The sequence below is a fragment of the Marmota monax genome, unplaced genomic scaffold, assembly GCF_021218885.2.
Source record: "Marmota monax isolate L192 unplaced genomic scaffold, Marmota_monax_Labrador192_F-V1.1 WCK01_AAM20220418_F8-fsc00274, whole genome shotgun sequence".
Taxonomy (NCBI): Eukaryota; Metazoa; Chordata; class Mammalia; order Rodentia; family Sciuridae; genus Marmota; species Marmota monax.
Genome location: NW_026694547.1, coordinates 1,416,233 through 1,438,457, shown reverse-complemented (window position 1 = coordinate 1,438,457; position 22,225 = coordinate 1,416,233). Strand labels below are relative to the sequence as shown.

At 40.6% G+C, this 22,225-nt stretch overlaps 1 protein-coding gene across 2 annotated transcripts in view; it reads left to right on the top strand.

Annotated features, from left to right (window-relative positions):
• Dnah9 (dynein axonemal heavy chain 9) overlaps positions 1-22,225 on the top strand; it is a 330,995-nt gene that overhangs the window by 182,793 nt on the left and 125,977 nt on the right. For both annotated transcript variants that reach the window (XM_046420725.1, XM_058571595.1), the window contains exons 42-45: positions 1,495-1,656; positions 5,595-5,791; positions 15,218-15,380; positions 17,883-18,006. In XM_046420725.1, coding sequence (XP_046276681.1) covers positions 1,495-1,656; positions 5,595-5,791; positions 15,218-15,380; positions 17,883-18,006 — 646 coding nt within the window. The remainder of the gene's footprint in view (positions 1-1,494; positions 1,657-5,594; positions 5,792-15,217; positions 15,381-17,882; positions 18,007-22,225) is intronic.

Genomic DNA, 22,225 nt, shown 5'->3' with positions numbered 1-22,225 from the left:
CACCAAAATGAAGTCTGTCAACTTCCCTGTCTTTGAAACACTTTCCATGAGCCATGAGAAGCAAATTTGGGAAAGAAAAAAAATAATAATTTGAGAAAATAATAATTTTTCCTGACTGGAGATTCATATATAAAGGGCTCTGTGGGGCGCATCAGAAGGAATGTCACTGGGCAGGAAAGGAGATGTCTTAGAAGACTTCAACAAAGAGGGACCAATTGAACTAGATCTTGAGCACAGAAAGCAAAGCAAAGAAGAAGTGGAGGAGGTGCAGAAAGAATACAGAATCAGAAAACAATTTGAGTTTTCAATGTGATATCTAGATTTTAAAGGAAGTAACGGTAAGAGTGATCATGAGGAAGCAGATCAGTGATCACATTGTGACCAGATATTTATGCCTTGCAGATGAGTCTGAACAGCATTCTGTCAATGATAAGGAACCAATAAATGACCCTCATTTATTCCAAGACAAGAAAGAAATCAATGAGAGAAAACACAGAGATGAGTCTGAAGTGAGAGGATTTTTTCGGGTTGTTCGGGGCTGGTGGTCTCCATTTCTCCAATGAAAATAAATACTAGGATTTGGGCTAAGGGTAGCAGAGTGAGGTGACAGAGGAATTTGAAAAGAAAAGTAAATATTTGGAACAATCACTGTAACATATAGGAAAGGGAATGGTATAGGGATGACTAAATCATCTCCCAATGTTTGCCACATCTATTGCAGTCTTTTCTCGTTGTTCTGATTTTACCTGGTCAATAATGACATCAATCAGTTTTCAAAATGGCACTTGTAGAATTGAAATATAGTGAGAAACCACTCTGACCTCATTGTGGTCATCTGAAAAGTAGTAGTCAAAATTATAGACCCTAAGGAAGACCTAATGTTAAACGTGGCTTTGAAGGAAGGCAACTTATAACTTATTCTATGATACTGGGCATGTTTTTTCCATATTTCTAAATCCCAGTCTCCCCAGTATACAAGATACATGCAGTAAAAAATTATTTTATAACATCATTATGAAGATTAAATGAGCTTTGTCTTGGAAAACGTCTAGTCCAACGTCTGTCACATAACCGGCTTCGAAAAATTATAGCTGTTGCAGCATTTTTAAAAATAATGAGCAGAAAACCATAATTCCAATTTATGGAGTGAGATCCATCATCCTAGACACATTAATTTGAATTATTTCAACAACTCCAGAAAGTCAATATTGCTATTTTGGTTTGAAAAGTGAGCAAATTAAGGCTCAGAGATGTCACATGCCTTGCCCACATAGTTGCTATATGGTTGTGACAATATTTGAGGTCAGATCTGTCTGCCTCCAACACTTGGTCTCCCCCCCCCCACATACACACACACACCCACACTTTATGATACACTCATTAGTGAGATAATTTCAGGCATTATTCCAGTTTGAACAAAATGTTCCAGAAAGTTCTTTTAGCTATTGTACTTCTGAATTGCTATTAATGTTATTTTGTCTGTTCTTCTTGAAGGGCATTCTTTTTTCTTCAGTGGAATGTATAAAGTCCACACAGGACTTAGTGAAGCTCTATCTGCATGAATCCAATAGGGTTTATCGGGATAAGATGGTAGAAGAAAAGGACTTTGATCTTTTTGATAAAATCCAGATAGAAGTACTCAAGAAAATTTTTGATGTAAGTATTTCCCTGTGGATTTGTTTTACATTTAAATTAATAATAATATGCACATGATCGCCCAAATGACACAATCCAGTTCATTAACTAAGAAAAGGTCAGACATTAGGTTAAAGAAATAAATTCTATCACTGTTTTGTCCAGGCGAAAAATGGAGGGGTAAGAATAGACATAAACTCATTGCAGATCTCAGTGCCGAGAGGTCCACAGTGATCAGCTGACCCAAGTGCTCCCATGCTGGTCATCCCACATGACATTCCAGCATCCCAAGAACATACTATCTCCTCTCCCATGGAAGCCATTTCAGAAGTGCTATTAACTGGACTTTGGGAATCATTCTGACAATTGGAACATTTGGAACCATTTTGAAAATTGGAACATTTGGAAAATTTATTGTAAAAATGATTTCAAATCTATTCTCCCACCCATTAGTCTTAGGTCGACATGACAAACATCTAAACATGTTGGGACTATTGACCTTCCCATACTGAGTCTTCCCTTCTCCAGGTCAAAGAACCTTAATCCTTTTAGCTGTGTCTGATATATATTGGTTACAAACAGAGAAAAACTTGATATCATCCCTCTGAAATTGTGGTGCCTGACTTCATCACACAACCCAGCTGGGGTCTGACCCAAAGCAAGATCAACATCTTAAAATGTGCCCTGCTAAACAATTGGAAAGAAGGTGTCCATCATGACATGAGTGAAGAAAGCCCTTCATGTTATATCACGCTTTTGGAAATTCACAGTGCACTTGGCACATTAAAACTCAGAAATCTAGAATAATTCTAACTCACATACTATTTTGCAAATGTGGTAGACCCTAAAATTTATTTTCCCTTCATAAACTTCTGAAATTATTTTTCCATTGAACTATTATTTAAAGGAATTATTTAAAGAATGAATGGCCCATTTTTTTCTTAAAGAAAGGATGATATGCCTTGGGAGAATTTGGTATATTAACACCATCAGAGATTATATCAAATTATCAGTGTTAAAAATTGTTCCACAATTACACTGACACTTCTGTTGACCAAAGACCCATATTCTCCATATACTGCTTATCTGTCCTCTCTTGAACTTAGAAATAATCAAACTTGAGTATAATTGTATGATGTAGTTCTTATATTCACTGTATTAGTCTGCTTCCTATTGCTATAACAAAATACCTGAGACTGGGTAACTTGTAAAGAAAAGAGGTTCATTGAGATTACAGTTTTGGAGGCTGAATGTCCAAGATTGAGTGGCCCCATTAATTCAGCCTCTGGTGAGAGATTCATAGTGAATGGCACTATGGCAGGAACATGTATAGAAGAACTATGGTGAGGCAGGAAATGAAAAAAAAAATATTCAGGAGTCACATTTGGTCTTTAATATGACCCACTCTTGCAAGAACTGATAACTTATCCCATAAGACCCGCAGCAGTCCCTTCAGAGGGCAGCTCCTCCTCAGTGATCTAATCACCTCCTATTAAGTCACACCTCTTAGAGGTCCCACTACCTCTCACACAGCCACACCAGGGACCAAGCTTCGAACACATGAACTTTTGAGGGACACACCACATCTAAACCATAGCACTCACTCTGTTTTAGCACCGTTTTTCCTGATAAGATGCTGGATCTGCCTCTGAAGGTATTGACAGTGCATCCCAATTTTTGTGGCATCTTTTGAGTGGTCAGTCAGAATTTTATATAACGTATTTGAGTCTTCTATTTCCTAGGCTAGAGTTTCTAAATTCCTTCACTTCTGTCATTGTTTGTAGGGGTTCTGATGTTCAGAGTGCTCACATCTTAGATGCCCCGCCTCTTAGCATTGCAGCATTAGCCAGTTTATGTACTCATTGCTAGCTCTGCAGATAAGCCTGGATTGTCTTCATAAGCTGGTCTGAGCTAGGACTTTAACAGCACTCAGTTTTTGAAGTCCAATTCCCTAAGTAGTTTTTGTATAGGAAGGTGCCTCCTTTTGATCACAGACTTAGATATAATTGTTACTGCCATTATCCTTCCCCAACATTTGAAATGCCAGCCTGAAGCATCCTTGCTCCCCCAAATCCTGATATTAGTAACAAGGAAAAGTTGCCAAATTCCCACCCAAGAAGTGCTACAGTCCTGTTTCCACCATCAAAAGCTTAAAGTTCTCTGGTTCAGAGCCCTGTGTGATACCATGTTGCTATTAAGGAGTTTTTGATTCACCGTGTTGGTTGATTTTTTTTCTCTCTCTCCCTTCTGTGCAGCATGGCTCTGATCATAAAATTGGAGACTTGTTTTGTTCATCAAAGAACCTTTGTAGATCAGGCTTTTTCAAAACTCGCCTTTTGTTTCTTCTCTGCTAGATCCTCAGTGTAAATTGACTGCCATCAGAACTCACCCCCAGTATGTGAGTCTGTTCTCAAACTGGGTCAATGTATTCCTGCATTACTTTACTGTAAAACGACCCAAAGTAGCTCTCTTGCTTTGCATTTACATGTTATACAAAATTCAGGAGCATTTATGGTTACTCTATAACACAGTGTAATGGTTTTCTACAGTCCTGAAGCACCTTCAGAATTCTGTACAATGACTCTTTGATGTTTAATTCTTTCTAGCCTTTTATTCCTCTGCTCAGGAAGCAGTTCTGGTTTCTCTTAAAGTATTATTGTCATCTTCGCTTTCCCTGCATTAGGAGGATCTTGTCCCATGTGCTTGTAAGGCTACTCCTTTAGTGATATGTCCTCAGCAGTGCCCCTGCTGGTGAAGAGCATGCTGGTTACCTGGTGATTCACAGTTAGGGCTTCCAGTCTGGACTTGAGGATAAAAGATTTGCACTCATGGAGCTTCCTACTTGTGTCTTAGGAAATGTATTCTAGGACTTACCTTATATAAAACCTATCTTCTTACCTGAAGTCTCAGGTATTTGGATTTTGACAAGTAAGTAGTTCTTTTTGTTTCCTCTAACATAATATTTTTTTAAAAATTAGTCATATCTTTAATACTCATAGGGTAATTTGGTAGTAAGTAGACATAGAGTCCATATCTTTTTGTTGGGGTGGGGGGGGTACCGGGGGTTGAACCCAGGGGCATTCAACCACTGAGCCACATCCCCAGCCCTATTTTGTATTTTATTTAGAGGCAGGGTCTCACTGAGTTGCATAGCATCTTGCTTTTACTGAGACTAGCTTTGAACTCAATATCCTCCTGTCTCAGCCTCCCAAGAGCCACTGGGACTACATGCATGCACCACTGCACCCGGCCCATATCTTTTAAATTAATCAAACTATACCTGGTATTTATTCCCATAATAATGTTTATCCTGTGGGTATGATGTGATACTCATTAAGTATAAATGCTTAGGAAAGTTTTTATAAATAATTGGTTCTATTTTAAGTTCTTTAAGATTATCTATATGTCCATGAATAAAACAATTATCTAATGGTAGCTAATAGCAGATTCCTGAGAACCATCTGGACAAAACATCTGGAATTGGAACTTGAAAACTAAGATTTGCAATCTCACAAGAAACAGGAAAAGATATTTTATGATAATGCCATTGATCAGGGTGCTAGACTTGTTGGAATAAATGTAGAGAATTGAGACCATCCTGCCCTGATCCCTACACCCGACACTGGTGAAATAACCCCTGCTTGAAGAAATCCACTCTGTGTCTTCCTCCATTCTTCTGATCGCAGCATTCTTCCTGGGATTAGGAAGAATATACCTTCTATTTTCTATTCTCAGCCCACAAGGAATGATGAACCATATCCATGATTTCACTGAGCTGGTAAATGAAAAACATCTACTCTATAAGGGCATCTCAAGAGGGAGGAAGCATTGAAAGTAGCACTAATACTTAATTTTCAAAAAGTATGCAGGGAGGAAAATAAATAGATGTCTCCACTCTATTGTGTGGAACCAGAATTGGGAGTCAATAAGGAAGGTCCTTGTTCCTGTCTCACTACCAGGATATTGAGGAGACCGTGGAACAGACCCGAAGCCTGAACATATATTGCCACTTTGCCAACGGTATTGGTGAGCCCAAGTACATGCCTGTACAATCATGGGAAATCTTGACCCAGACTCTGGTGGAAGCCCTGGAGAACCACAACGAAGTCAACACAGTGATGGACCTGGTTCTGTTTGAGGATGCCATGCGCCACATGTAAGTGAGCTTCTCTTCCTGCCTTTCCTCAGCTGCTTCTCTGTTCTAGTGGCAGGCATCCCATTTGGCTATTTAAGGACTCTGTGGGAGAGCCAGAAAAGTAGCTACTGCTATTTCCTTGAAGGTCAAGATGACGGAGCAGTAGCTGCAGGCTTCTGCCACTGGCCCTAGGAAAAAACCAGGTGCTAGACTCAGGCAAAACTGTATCTGTCTTCATGCCTGCCAGTTACTGTCCCTGGCCATGATGGTAATGACACCAAGAGAAGATCTGCGATCAGAAAAGAGGCACCAGAACAGCTCAAGGTCCCCAACCCTACCCTCATACTGATCAAAGGAAGAGTTTTTGATGTGGCCATGTCCCTGTAGTATGTTGTTTTTAAGTCCTTTGGGTATAGACCAAGGAGAGAGATAGCTGGGTCAAATGGTGGTTCCATTTCCAGATTTCCAAGGAATCTCCATACTGCTTTCCTTATTGGCTGCACCAATTTGCAGTCCCACCAGCAGTGTATGAGTGTACCTTTTTCCCACATCCTCGCTAACACTTATTGTTGTTTGAATGCATAATAGCTGCCATTCTGACTGGAGTGAGATGAAATTTTAGAATAGTTTTGATTTGCATTTCTCTAATTGCTAGAGATGTTGAACACTTTTTTTCATATATTTGCTGATTGATTATATATACTCTTCTGAGAAGTGTCTGTTCAGTCCTTTAGCCTATTTATTGATTGGGTTTTTTGTTTTTCTGGTGTTAAGGTTTTTGAGTACTTTATATATCATATGCTTTATATATCTATCTGATGTGCTTGTGGTAAAGATTTGCTCCCATTCTATAGGCTTTCTATTCACCTGATTGTTTCTTTTGCTGAGAAGAATCTTTTCATTTTGAGTCCCTCCCATTTATTGATTCTTGGTTTTAATTCTTTCAGTATAGGAGTCTTATTAAGGAAGTTGGGGCCTAATCCAACATGATGGAAATTAGGGCCTACTTTTTCTTCCATTAGACGTAAGGTCTCTGGTTTAATTCCTAGGTCCTTGATCCACTTTGAGTTGAGTTTTGTTAATGGTGACAGACAGGGGCTTAATTTCATTTTGTTGCATATGGATTTCCAATTTTCCCAGCACCATTTGTTGAAGAGTCTGTCTTTTCTCCAAAATATGTTTTTGGTGCCTTTGTCCAGCCACATCAATGTTTATAGCAGCACAATTCACAATAGCTAAATTGTGGAACCAACCCAGATGCCCTTCAGTAGATGAATGGATAGGGAAACTGGTATATATACACAGTGGAATAGAACTCAGCATTAAAAGATAATAAAATCATAGCATTTGCAGGTAAATGGATAGAGTTGGAGAATATCATGCTAAGTGAAGTAAGCCAATCCCCCCCAAAAAAACAAAGGCTGAATGTTTTATTTGATATGAGGATGCTGACTCATAATGGTGATGGAGCGGGGGAGCATGGGAGGAATGGAGAAATTTTAGATAGGGCAAAGGGGAGGGAGGGGAAGGGAGGGGCAAGACGGTAGAAAAAAAGTGGAATAAATTAGACATCATTACCTAAGTACATATATGAAGTCACAAATGGTGAGACTCTATTTTGCATACAACCAGAGAAATGAAAAACTGTGCTTTATATGTATACTATGAATTGAAATGCATTCTGCCATCATATATAAAAAATCAGAATAAATAATTTAATAAAAAAGGAACAGTTTTTTTTAATGTTATAGGGTTTTTGTTCAAGTGCACACATTTCAAAAATTAATTATTCTTTTAAGTGTTGTTGCTATCCAATGAATGAATGATTGTCAGTAATCAGCAAGCTTTCCAGATAAATTCCACTTACACTACCAGTGCTATCCCCAGAACTGCTCTACATTCCCCAGTCTGAGTTCCATCCACCACACTCCCTGCCCTACCAAATCCTCCCTCTCTGCTTGTGGTTTTCATGAAACAAAATCTGCTTCATCTTCCATTTCTCTGAGTTCATCCTTCTCTGGTGGACCTGAAAAATCAATGGACCCCTGAGTGGAGGAAAGCTGTTTCCTTCCTGGGCCCAGGTACCCCAGAGTCTAGGGAGTTGTAATTCTCCTCCTTACCCCCTTCCTCACCCCGCCCAGGCATGTTCAAGTCATTTCTCCTTTTGTCCTTCACAAACCACAGCTCTTTCAAAGCACACGGAATCCAGGTTCCATGCTACTTCTCCCCTTGTGATTGTTGACAGTTGACTTCCAGTCGCTCCTCAGTGCTGAGCCATCTCTCTCTCCTCACCCATTGCTTTACTCATTTCTGGCCTCTAGTCCCCCTTCTTTCTGATCCTTGGTCTCCTCCACTCCTATGATCTTTTCTTCCACTTCACTTCAGCCCCTTATATATAGTCCCTGCCCTAGAACATCTACCATCAATGGTGAACTCACCTCCAAAATCTGAATTTCAATTATCCCACTCTCCACCCTGTACCTCCTACCCTTCCACTCACCTGTCTTTTAGTCCACCTCTTCTTAAACTTCATCAAGACTTTGTTTCATGGGCCAACTACCTTCTCAAGCTCCCCCTACCATGTCTTTACTTTCTCCCTCACCTACAATCCTACAATGGATTCCGTCATCCTGGTACAAACTCCCCTACCTCTCCTGTCATTGTACCCACATGGAAAAGCCCCACTTTGGTGAAACCAGTCTGTTACCTTGTTCCGCATCTGTCCTCAACCAGCTGTTTTTGGTTGAAGTAGAGTCCCTCACCATGTTTGTGCTAGTCATTTTTTTTTTTTTTTGCATTGCTATGACAAAATACCTAACGATGACAACTCTCAGGAGAAGAGATTTCTTTTGGATCATGGTTCAGAAGATTCAATCCATGGTCAACTGGTTCCAAGGCAGAAATATCATGGTGGAAGGGTATGGCAAAGGAAAGTGGCTCATCTCGTAGAGGAAGGAGCCAGGGAAAAGACAGACCATTCCAGGACACACTCCCAGTGACTTACTTCCTCCCAGTATCAGCTGACAGAGACCTCACGATTTTATCATTCCCTAAAAGTGTGACCTCTGAATCTTGATGCATTGGTGACTACATTTTAACATATGAGCTTTTAGAAGATACTCCAGATCCAAATCATAACAATATTGACTAGATTTGCTTCAGTGTTGTGGCCACAATATCAAGTAGGCCCTCAATGTTGCTAGAATTCCTCCTCCATGATCTCGAACATTTTGTTCCCTTGTCTTTCCAAGATAATTGCACTATATGTTTTTCCTTTCTCCTCAAACTTCTAATACTTCTCCCCTCTCTTTAATCCCAGGTAACAAACACATCTCTTGATTCACTGAGAATTCTTACACCTGCCTACCTGGGATACCTGTACAGCCCATGTATTTCATAAGCATCCTACCTACAAAATTGTGCCTTCCTTGCTGTTTTAATTAATGAGTTTGGTTCTTACCTGGGGCTGATCCCTTCATACATGTGGATGGGATCCCAACCCTCCTTATCTTCTCAGTGACTTTACTTCTTCCTATAATTATCATCTCTGCCTCTCTATCTCTCCTTCTCCTTTTTCTTCTCTCTCTCCATTTCCCTCTCCCTCCCCTCTTTTCTCTCTCTCCTTTTTCATGTTACCCCATCATTAATTTCTGTATGCACATTAAAGTACATACACACCTACCATGTTACCACTTACCCAGGAAATAATAAAATATTCCTTGATCTTCGTATCCCTTCCCATCTACTACCCCTCATTTCTCTCCAGCAAAACTCACCAAAGAAATTATCCATGCTTGTCAGACCTCCTCACCTCTAATTCTCCTCAACCCACTTCTTACCATCTGAACAAAGCAGTTCCCACTGTAATCACCACAGACTCACCTCTTGCTAAGGTCAGTTGACATCGCTCGTATTACTGGACACCCTGTTGCATTTTTTCATGATTTATTATTGTGTCTACTTTCCTGGCATGCATCCATCCATTCATCCAACACATGTTTATGGATTAGACCACCATAATATGGATGTGGGGGATCTTGGTTTTATTGACTACAGATCCCCAATACCAGGACATTGTCTGGAATCTAGCAGGTGCTCTATAAAACTTTTTAACATATCATATAGGAATAAACCAAGTAGAGGAGAATAAAGGGAAGGGGGAGATGCTGGGAGATGAAGAATCCAATTTCAAATAGAGTGATCCAGAGGCCTTACCAAAAATGCAGTATCTGATATGACACATAAGACATAAAAATTACCATGGGTCAGGTTCACAGTGCTTTGAATATATAAAATTTTTAAAACATTTGTTTTTAAAAAAATTCATGTCCCATTCCTTATAAAAAGACCTAAAGAAGATAAGGCCTATTGTTCTCCCTATATTGTAAATGAGAAGAGAAGTTGCCTGAGGTCACACACCTTATAGATAGGAAGCCAAGTCTCACACCTGTGCAGTCTGGGTCCAGAGTCTGTGCCCTTGGCCTTCACACATGATGTTTTCCCATAAGCTTCTCCCACCCCCCATGAATCCAGTACAGGTTCCTTGGGTACACAGCCTGTCTTGCTCATTGCCGAATCTCTAGTACCTTGGACAGTGCCTAGTACATAGTAGGTATTCAGTAAATAAGGGCTTAAAATGTCTATTGACTAACCCTGTGATGGTGCAGCCAGTATTTTCCCTCCTTTTTAAGAGCTACCAGCACCTCTGCATCAGTTTTGGAGCTGAGGCGAGTCTTTGCCCTTTAAGGGTGAATTTAATTTGGGAGAACAGCTAGTGATTCCCAACATGGGTGATCAAACTGACGGATATTGTTTTTAGGGAAAAAAAATAATAAGGGCTGGTTATGAGAACTGGCTTTTCTCCTGAGGCTCATAAACAGAGTCTAAAGATCATTTCCAAAGAGAGGCCTGAGCCACTTTTAGTGATGGCAAAACAACTGGGAAAATGAACTGTCTTGAAGGGGCAATGCTGAAGCACAGAGTGTATTTGGATGTATAATTTCCTGTACATTTGTTTTAAAAAAAATCCATGTCCCATTCCTTTCCCCTTGCCCTGCCCTTCCCTCCTCTCCCTGTGGGCTCATTGACCCCTCTGTGCTGCCCCTACCAGCCACATAACCTTAGACCACAAAAAAAGAGAGGCCGAACAATGCACTGAGAAACATGAATGATAAACAGCAAGATGCCACAGCCTCTAGGTGTCCAAGACTCAGAGCATTTAGGGCTTGCTCCGGGAAAATACCACCCCTTGAGACCTGAGTTGGGAGTGGCACAGGAGAAGAAAATTATCTGTATGTGCTTTCTGAGGAACCTAGGAGTCCTGTGGGGCAGGGGATGCAGAACAAGGTGAGAGTCAGCCTATTTTAATGGTGCAGGACGACCTATGTTCATTGTGACTTCATCTGTCTATTTTCTTCTTGTCACTAGAACATTTTAGTATTTTCTTTTGTTGGATGCCCCGACACCTTCTCCCAATGTTGTTTCTTTCCCTTCTCCTGCTTTAAACCCAATAACGGTAGGTGTGGGTTCTGGAGGGTGAGTCCCAGGTCTGCCATGAATTGGCTAGGGTGCTTTGGCAAGGACACCTAACTTCCCCAAGCCTCACATTCTTCATCTGGAAATCGAGAATAATAAAAATACCCTCGTGGTAGGGTTGTTGCTGCCTACGGGAAATGCTTCACCCCGAGAAAGCAGTCAATACATATTCATTTTTCTCTTGGTGCTCTTGCTTCCCTTCTCCATAATACCATTGAATTTGTTCTTCTATTGAATTCCTTCATTTTTTTATTTTTATTTTTTTATTTCTTACATACATGACAATAGTGGAATGCATTACAATCATAATTATCCATTCACAACACCTTCATTATTTCATCAGATTCTCCTTCTGCCTTTTCTTAAAGCCTTCAACTAGATCTTTTCACCCACTTTTGACACCGTCTTCATTCATCTTTTTCTTTGCCTCTTTGTTTTGTTTTGTTTTGTTTTGTTTTGTTTTTTTGCACTCCCACGTGGATTTTCTGCCTGCTCCTTTTTTTCTTTGAGAATCACTTAGCCATCATTAGCAAAAAAGAACTTCAGATGTACTTCTTTTGTGCCCAAAGTATCTTATTAGTTCTCCAGGGGATTTGTGTGTGTGTGTGTGTGTGTGTGTGTGTGTGTAGTCTTCAATAAACCAGCCTTCTCCAGCTGTGCTGTGTTGCATCTTCAGCTTTTGTTTTTAATCTCCCAGAAATTCAGTAAAGAGCTTAACATAGACTGGCGGTGGCTGGCTGGCCCAGGAGCTCTTTAGAATATTGATCTTCTTTTTAAATTTTGTAATTTAAATGCAGAACCCTTTGCCCTCCTCGGAGGTTGTTAATGAACCCCCAGCTAGAACCTGATGCTGACAACTGCAGACTTAGCCATTCTTCTTTGGAAACTTCATCACTAACGATGTGTTTCCCATTTAGATATCGAATGACATGAGCAAAACTGAGTTCAGGCCTTCTAGAATACAGCTGGGTGTTGGACATCCCGGAGAACCCAGTTGGAGTCCAAATCTTCCCCCCAAGATTGCCCCTCTCCTCCACGAATCCATTCCCACCTCCCCTTTTCTAAATCAGGAGAGAGAACCTGGATATCTTAGCACCTTTCACAAAGGAGATACAAAGCAAATGACCCCTTGCACATAGCACCATGAATAATTACATACATCGTCCCAAATGTGACACTGAGTTTAAGGCATGGACATGTTCTATTTTACTTCAATAAAATTTTGTTGGATATCTTCAATGTGCCAGCACGGAAATGCATACCAAACAAGTAGGCACACTCTTCAGATGTTGTGAAATGATGGTTTAATAAGAGAGCAAGAGAAGTAAAATTCTAGCTGAAAAAGAGTATAAATCTTCTAATTAAATTATTAAAGTGAAAAAGTAAAATCATTAAAAAAAACAGTAAATGCAGGTCAGTAAATAATTCCTAAATACTTAGATGAATGAATTGTAACTACATAAAATTCAGTGAGATATGATTTTAAATTCTGAAAATTTCTGTGCATCCAAAATACCTTAAAGAAAACTAAAATGTAATAGTGAAAAGTTGGAGGGTAATTCAAAACATACATAAAAGGTCCTTACAAATGTAGAAGCCCACTTAAATTTAAAAGTGGGCAAAGGACATGAACAGAAAATTTATAAAATAAAAAAATATAGAAGGATCAATAAGCATGATAAAGGTTCAATTCCATAAAAAAATTAAAATTAAAACAATAATATTTTTAGCCACTAAATTGGCAAAGATTTATGTACGTGTGTGTGTGTGTGTGTGTGTGTCTACTTGCATGCATGCATGTGTGAGGTTGGGCACCAGGCCCCACTTCGTGCAGCTGGTACTGATTGTTGACACACATATACTTGTGCCGTTTCCTTCCCAACAACAAATACAATGAGGACCCACAGTTAGTTTATGCTAATTCTGACCAAGTCATCAGTACATGCAAGAAATTTGCCCTAATAAGAAAATTCATCCCAAAGAAGCTCAGCATGAGCCCTGTGACCTCACACATACTTATTGTAACTTGTCAAACCCCACCCACCAAAACTACTTCCCAGCCCTCCCTCCAAACTGATGTCACACAGACCTTAAGTCACTGCACCATTACTTAATTTGGGTATAGCATTTCTAATTATAATATCATTAACATAGACAGGAAAATACGAATGTATTCTGTGAAATTCAATTTCAAATGTATCCCTGTTCTATTTGGCCAAATTCTACCTGAATTCTTATTATCGTTCTCTTTTTGTCCCAAGATCACCAACGCCTACATTCACGGATTTATATTCTAATTCAGTGACTACAATCCAATAAATCCTCATCCTGCATACCACAGATTCACCTTTTGATCAGTTTTACCTTAGAAAGGTAAAACTTAGTGCTATCTTCTGGGGGTGGTTTTCTGGAACATATCAAAAGCTACAGAAAGTGTCCTACTGCCTGACTCAGCAATTTTACTCCTAGGAACTTATCCCAAGGAAAAAAATTGAGATCGAAACAAAGAGATTATATTTTATTATTTATAGCTGCACTATGTTGGAGACAATCTAAACATCCAACAGTAGGCTATTACAGATAAGCAACTTATTCTATTTTTATACCAATATAATATTCATGTTTTATACAATATTGTCCCAGCATCAAAAGCAAGATACAGCAGATTGTTACTGTCAGAGGGAAATAATCAGAGTATAATGCTAAATGAAAAAAAAAAATGGTTCAAAACACTACCTTCAGTCTAAAGGGTGAACCCAAACCAAATTTTTAAAAATTGACGAGATATAAATATATTGACTTTTTAGGTGTAATGAATGTATGTATGCATAACTACGTATTTACAAAAAATTTAGATAGTAGGGAAAAGTCCACGAGGCCAGTTAATTATTAATATCAATAATGTTTCTTACTAGATAGCAGCCAATTATGTATTTTTTCCAGTGTTTTATAGATTTTGTGGAATGCATAGCCATTGTTTTTAAGATGGACATGAAAAGGGAACAGGAGTTCTTTTTATAAATAACATGCACCCAGGAGTGGGCTTAGAGAAAAGGTTGGCAGCGTCTCCGAGAGAGAGTTTGGAGGGCTTGATGCAGAGTGGCATTTGAGGAAGGCTTGGAGGGACCAGGGCAGTGGCTTCCTTTGGAGAGGGTGGTCTAAGCCCAGCATGAGACCTGGAATAGTTCCCCATGCTGAGGTGGACACTGAGGGCGATGAGAAGAAGCTAAGCCATGAGGGGAAGAATCCAGAAGCCAAAGATGTGGGTGTCTTGCGGGTTGACAATGAGAATCTGCAAACATTCATTACAAGAGCATCGAGGTCCATCAAGGACTGAAGGAGGCAGAGAGAAACTATGTCAGGCTCTGTTCTTACCCTTCCTGCCTCATGCTCCTCTTCTTTCCTAAGACGAACACACTGTTCTGGTCTTGCCATGTCCCCAAGCCTCCCCTGATATTAATTATTATTATTATTATTATTATTATTTTAGTAATATGTCTTCTACTTTTCTCTTTTTCCTGTTCCCTCTTCTTGCCCAAAAGCACAAATAGGGGAGACTAAGTGAAGTGGGATGGGGGGCGGGCAAAGTCAGGCTTAATGGGGAGAAGAGGGAGAGGAATCCTGGGCCCTCCCCATCCCTGTGGCTGACCCCTGCACAGTGCTGCCTGCCTGGCCTGGACTTGTCTCTCCCTGGTTCACTGAAGGCTATGGATTCAAGCAAATCAACAGCAACTTTAGCCCACTTGGGCAAGAAGGCAGAGCCAGGTTTGGGGACATTCTATCAGGTTCCCCATCGCTCAGCCCATGATGCGCTGCTTCCAAGGAAAGTTCCTATTCCCCCTAAGATGGTTATATGCCTCGTACTGGGAAAAGTCTGATCAAAGCAGCAGGCCTCTGCTTCTTCCTCTGTAGCTGCCATATCAATCGCATCTTGGAGTCCCCACGGGGGAATGCTCTGCTGATTGGCGTAGGTGGGAGCGGCAAACAGAGTCTGACAAGGCTCGCGGCTTTCATCAGCTCCATGGATGTGTTCCAGATCACGCTGCGCAAAGGCTACCAGATCCCTGACTTCAAGGTGAGAAGGCCCCCCCAGCGGTGGGGAGTAGGCTCAGCCTCTGTCCAACCACCCACGACTCCTTGTCAACCTTCCTTAGCTCTCTAGTTCCCCTGTCCAGAGTCTCCCTTTAATTGTCCATTTTCTCCTTAGTGTCTGGGTTGGTGACAGGAGGGGCTCTTTTCTTATTAGACTCAGCCTGTGCAAGCAGTGACCTCTCCAAGGTCTGCCTTTGCAAGTCCTCAGCTGCCCTTACGACATCCGTGGGGCCTCAGCTTTTGCCCCAAATCTATATCAAATTCAGCATGCAGCTTGCTAGCTTCCCTAGTACATGCAGGAAGAATCCCAACAGTCTTCCCAAGTTTTATTAAGAAATTCAGATTTTAAAAGATGGATTCAATAATCACTGGCCCCCTCAGGTCCTGCAGTGACATTTTCTGGTTTCAGAGAGCAGCCCTTAGGAGCCATGCATGATGCATGTTCTGGAAAGTGAAGAAAGGACACATACAACCTTCAGAGATCCTTTGTCTCGTCTTCTCACTTTTATGCATGGCCACAACCAAGTCACAATAGAAAGTCATGGTGTAATTTATATCAAGATGCTGCCTTTCCTGTTCCTGGAAGAACTCCAGCCAGCCCTGAGCCACCTGCTCTCATAATATTCCAGCCACTGATGGGAGAGGTACATGCTGGCTTCTGCTCTGAAGCCACAGCTCAGGCTCTTGACACTGGCTGTATCCAAGGTCATGCATCAGGTTCACATTAGGTCTTTCTTCGGTGTTTCAAAAAAAAAAAAAAAAAAAAGACAAAACAAGACAGCATAGTAATGGGAACTATGCATTTACAGAATGATGTAAGACAGTAGTTCTACACTGAGACTTTGGCTAAATCCCAGAATCACTGGGGATCTTCAAATAATGCCAAAGGCTGCATCCCATCCCCAGCTATTCTGACTCAACTAGCATGAGAAATAGCCTGGGCATAAGGGTTTTTCAAAGCATCCTCCAGATGATTCTAATGAGAATTAAAAAACACTGCCTTAGATCATTTTGTAAAAGCATAAGGTAAGAACCATTGATCTAAAAGGAAGTGTATTATCTTGAATTATTTGGATACCAAGAAAGCTCTGCAATAATGTTACTGAAAGCCCAGTCCTTGCCCCCTATGCCAATCCAATAACAAGGACACAGTTTTGAGAAAAAGGAAAAATAAGTTTTATTGCTTTGCTCCGAAAGGAGAAGCACAGGGGATTCCTGTTCCAGAGGCTGTGATTCTGTCAATCAAGGGAAGCAGGGGGCTTTTAAAGAGGTGTTTAAAGGCTACAGTCCAGTGTTCTCTGTTGGAGATGTAATTCACTTGCTCATTTGGGAGATAGTCATTTCTGAGATCTTCCTGTGCCATCCCCAAAGTCTGGATTACTTCGTTCCTGTGGTGGGGTGTGTGCTCAAGGACAGATAACTCTGTCTAGCATGGGAAGAAAGGTAATCCTGTTTCCCTGAGATTAGAGAGAGAGAGAGATTAGGGAGGGGCAGGGAGAGAGGAAGCGAAAGAAACATGTCCATTTTAAAAATAAGTCACAGTGGCTGAGCAGCCAGGGATGTATTCAAAGCACAAAGTGGACCACTGTTATAGTAACAGAATGTAGGAGGCTGTTAGGAAATGATCTCTGACAGGTGATAGGAAAGAGAGCAAGGGTGTCTGGGGCTGTAGCTCAGTGGTAAAGCACTTGCCTCGAATGCGTGAGGCCTCAGCACCACCTAAAGATAAATAAATAAAATAAAGATATTGCATCCATCTACAACTAAAAAAAGCTATTAAAAAGGAAGAAAGAAAAGAGAGCAAAGTACTGAACAATGGCTGAGCTTCGTGAAGTTGATATAGCAAAGGAACCGAGACTGACCATGCTGGGTAAAATTCAGGGCCCAGCATCCTTACCCCAAACTTCATCCATCCATAGTTTTGAACGTATGATTGCCTACAGGTGATTGTCTGTTGCAGGGAAAGTGTATTCCCCAATCTATATTTTTTTCCAACAAAAGTTTTGCTGGAGCTAGTCATAAGAACGCAAGATGCTGCCAACGTGAGATAGCCCCAAGAACAAAATCCTTCTGTCAAGACCAAAAGCAGTTACCTGCCTTCTAGAGCAGGTCATTTGCTTGCATAATAATACAAGTAAAACAGATGAACAGAGAACACCTCCATCCTTCGGAAAGGACCACCTCTCTTGTATCTGCACAAATCAAAAACTCCAGGAGCTCATTAAGGAGTCACCATGGTTGTATGAATTAGAGGTCCTCCCTGTGTGGTTTTACTCACCCAACTCCATTGGCACTGAGCCTGGGAGTGAGGCAGATTTTCCCTGCCTCTCAGTGCAAGGTAGCACTTCTCCCTGCCTCCCACTGTCACCTTGCTTTATTTCCAATTAAAATAGATAAGAAAATGGTTCCATTTCTAAAGAGTGGATTGGGGATCTCTTTCAAGAAGGTCCCCTTCTCAGGATTTCTGGTATCAATTTTCCCACAGGTGGACCTGGCTGGCCTGTGTCTGAAAGCTGGGGTGAAGAATCTCAGCACTGTGTTCCTTATGACTGATGCCCAGGTGGCTGATGAGCGGTTCCTGGTGCTCATCAATGATCTCTTGGCATCTGGTAAGAGGTTATTTGCATTCGAGTGTCTCTAATAGAGTCATTCAGAGGTGGAGACATCCACCAAGGTCAGAAAAGATGAGTCATAGAAATGAGGGAGAAAATTGATAACAGTGAAGGACTAGGTCATTAAAGCCCTTCCCAGGTTTGGTGCTGGGCCCACTGTCCTGGCTCTTAGATTCTACTTGCATTGCAAATCAGGCAATAATCTTGAGGCTGTCTTACTGGGACAAGATCTGGTTATGGGAAGAAAAGCAGGTAAGAACCTGGGAATCTGCTTAGTCAGAGAGAAGGTGCTATTTCTTCTCTATAACCATCATGAAGAAGAGCTGGAGGTTAGGTATTGGCAGGAAGAAATACAGAGATAATGTATACCCAACACTGGTACAACTGGAAAAAATTGGGTTGTCAATGTAATTCACCAAAGATTCAGAACCCGCTGGAAGCAGAAACAGATGTAGAATATCTCCACATCATTTTCCTTAGTTCCTGATGACCTTGACAGGAGTTGTCTAGTGCCCTGTGACACTATCTGTGTAAGATAGGACTTCACAGAAAAGCTTGACTCTTGCTACTCTATTGTTCTTATTGATTAATGTGTAATTCCCCCAAAATCATATATATATATGTGTGTGTGTGTGTGTGTGTGTAACAAATTTACATGAGACAATAGAGTACATATGAAAATATAATGCATAAATTAAGCATCTATATAAACATGTATATATTTATATCAATTAAAGGGAGAACATATATTCCTGCCTCTTAAACCAAATGCAGCCTCTGTAAAACCACCTCTTCACCAGGGAAAAGAAAACAGCATTCCAAGATGTTCCTGAACAAAATTTCTTCCTCCAGCTTCCCAGAATTTCAAAAGTCCATTTCTCGACAACTTACCCCCTGGCTCTATTGAACATTCTTTAGTTTATAAAGTCAAAGAAATATGGTCCCAAGGTACATGTGTCCATCATCTGTCCCATGCCGTAAGTAACTTATTTCAGGATAGCTCCTGACAATCTCTAGGAGCTTCACTGCTTCAGAACATAGCCTGCTTCATATTTTGTGGCATTCCTCCTCATGCTCTGTCACTGTCGTTCCATGAAGAGCCACTGGTCCCCAGTCCAGACCATGCACTAGCAGGTCTTGTTTCTGAGGAGGGTCTGTGTCCCAGGTTCTTTAGCATGCTGGCTCCCCACACTCATTTCTTCCCCAGACTGCTCTGTTTACATTAGCAGACACTTTCCTATCAACTCCTGTGCATTTTCTGGAGTTGCAGGTATAGCTTCCTTATAAGGCTTCCATGTCAGAAAGAATCAAGGTTTACATAGACGTATTAAGGTGGAGATATAGTTAAGATTAGCACTTTTTTTTCCTAATCTTTTTTTTTTTTTTTTTTTTTGGTGGGGAGAGATTGGGGGTACTGGATATTTCCCTTCCTAAATACTGCCTTTAACATCTCATCACTGTAGTAGTTAACCTACAATATTATCTCACCTTTTATTATTTTATTAAATGAAACAAACAAACAAAAAGGAATCCAATTGGCCTACCACTCTGAAACTATCCTACAGCCTAATTTTTAAAACCGCCTAAGAGAGTAAAAATGTGTTTCCAAAAATGTGTAGCTTTGGAGACGTCAGGCCTGGTGCCAGCCTCGCTCTGTTATTCAGTTGGCACCAATCCAGCCAGATCACCTTCTCCTAAAATAATGCCTGGGACATAGAAGTTGTTAGACTTTTGCCAAATGAAGTTTTAGTCCTCAATTAAGTATCTTTAATTTTTCATTTGGACAACAACTTTTCTCAAGTGCAAATGAATTTCTGAAGCCTTGCCCAGTGAAAACTTAATGAAGTCAGCCTCCTCCAAAGGCTTGGAGTTTCCGCTCACAGTTTCCTTGCAAGGCTTCTATGTCAAAAAGAAGCAAGCTTTGCCTAGACATGTTAAGGAAGAGATATAGTTAAGATTAGCACATTTTTTTTTCTCCTAATCATTTTTGAGGGGAGGGGTACTGGATATTGAACCCAGGGGTGCTTACCACTGAGCAACATCTCCAGCCCTTTTTTATTTTTTTATTTTGAGACAGTCTCACTAAGTTGCTTAGGGCCTTGCTAAGTGGCAGAGGCTGGCTTTGAACTTGCAATCTTCCTGCCTCAGCCGTCTGAGTGGCTGAGAGTTAAACAGCCTTCTTTAACTTGACCACTTCAACAGGGAGGATTAGAGCATCTCTTAGTCCTAATTTCCCCTATCAAATAAACAATTTCTGGCAAGATTGTAACTGATTTCCAGGCCAATCAAGTTGCAGGGACTTCTCAAAATCTCACCATCTTCTTAATTTTTTAATGTGGTTGGGTCATGTAATTACTCCATCCTTGAAAAGCACAATAAAGTCTAGGAAAGTATACCTTGGGCTCCCTTGTCCATAACCCACTACTTCATAGTTATCTATAAATCCTTCCAGGTTGGCTATAAAAGCACAGTTAGTGGATGTCAATGATGCACCTCTTACAAACTGGGTGGCCACCCAGGTTACAAGCAGATGAAGCGTATCTCTGAGCCATGTCCCTTGGATGCCACCATCTTAAATAGGGATCATGCAGATGCTGGTGACATTGTGCATTAAATGTGGACCCTTGCTGGATTTATAAAGCTTAATTCTTGCTATGTCCTTATTGGCCTGTTATGATAGACTCTGAAGAATGTACACCATCAAAGTCATGTATTTAAGGAACCCTTACAAAAGTTGTTCTCTTGTTCCTTGACCCAAGTTTAGCAAGTCCCCATCCTAATTTAGAAGAAGAAAAGAAAATTATCAGGTCAGCATCTCACCCTCTAGTTTTCCAGCCTTCCAGAAAGTTGGTTCATTTATTGCAGTACCCCTGCCCAATGAGCACTAACTGGCTAAGAAACTAGGAAACTATACCTTATATTTGGACCAATATCCTATTGGTATATAGAACAGTCTAGTCCAGGTGTGAGTCTCTTCCTATGCTAACTCTGATAGATTTCATATTTCATTTCACTCTGAAATTTTATGTTTGGAATTTGCTTTCACTTTTCAGAAGTCTTAATTACTTCCTTCCAAAATTAATATCTCTTTTCCTTGACTTAGGCTAGATCATTTTCCACTTCTTCATTTACCCAACAATCACTTATTAAGCTCCCATGCTCCGGTCACGAGGTCCTATGCTTCTCTGAGAAACAGGTAGCCTCTGTATAGTCTAGGGAAGAGTGTAGAGCCAATTGGGCCCCTTCTCTTCTAAAGTCATAGGCACAGTTCAGTCTCCACCTTTGACTCAGACTGTTCTTTTTATATTTGGACCAATATCCGGTTGGTACATAGAACATGAAAAGATCACCTCCTCTTCTAGGTTGCCGTGTTAGTGTTCTACACATATCACATGAAGATGCAGAGTCTGGAAAGGTTTATAATGAACTTGGCATTAGAGGGTTCTCCTGTGAGCAACTGGAACTGGGCTTCCATAGATGAATGAGCCTTCTATGCTGTTGTATAAGCTGACTTCTGACCCAGTTTATCTGAAAGAAAGAAAAAAACCACAAAACTTGGAAAGTACGCATTGAACCTCTTGAATGTATTCCGTGGACTCATCATGGATCTGATCACAAGCAGTGCAACTTTGAACTCACATCTGATTGGTTCTCCAGATGCAAAAACCGAAATCCCAAGAGGGTGATACAAAAAGATGCTTAAGTAATCAGCGTTTTGTGTTCCTCGTTGTGGTACCAAAGTCCCATACAGGTTCTTCTCAACTTTGTGTCTCTGTGGATTTCCTTACATGGCTAAATTTTCCTTCACTATATACAAGGCAAAAACAATGGCCACCAGTTTTTCTCCCTAAACATTTCTGAATCCATATCTTCTCTATCAGAGTGCCTCTGATCTTGTCACCTTTTGATTCACAGACAATCCCCTGGTATTATACTTTAGACAAGGCTTATCAAAAGTACAGTTCCTGTATTAATTCCTAACTTAGTACAGGATAAAACCCAAGCCCCTTTTGTATCAGGAAATGCCTTAACTCTGAAGTAGCGTATTATGCTGTTTTCTGACATCCTTATTCATGATGCTCATTTTGAACCTCATTTCCTTCTCTTTCTTGGTCTGGATTCACTCCTACCCATATTAGAAGACATGTCTTAAGTGTTATCTCTCTACTGATCCACTGTCACCCCTATGTAAGTCCCCTCTGTGTTCCTAAAGCAG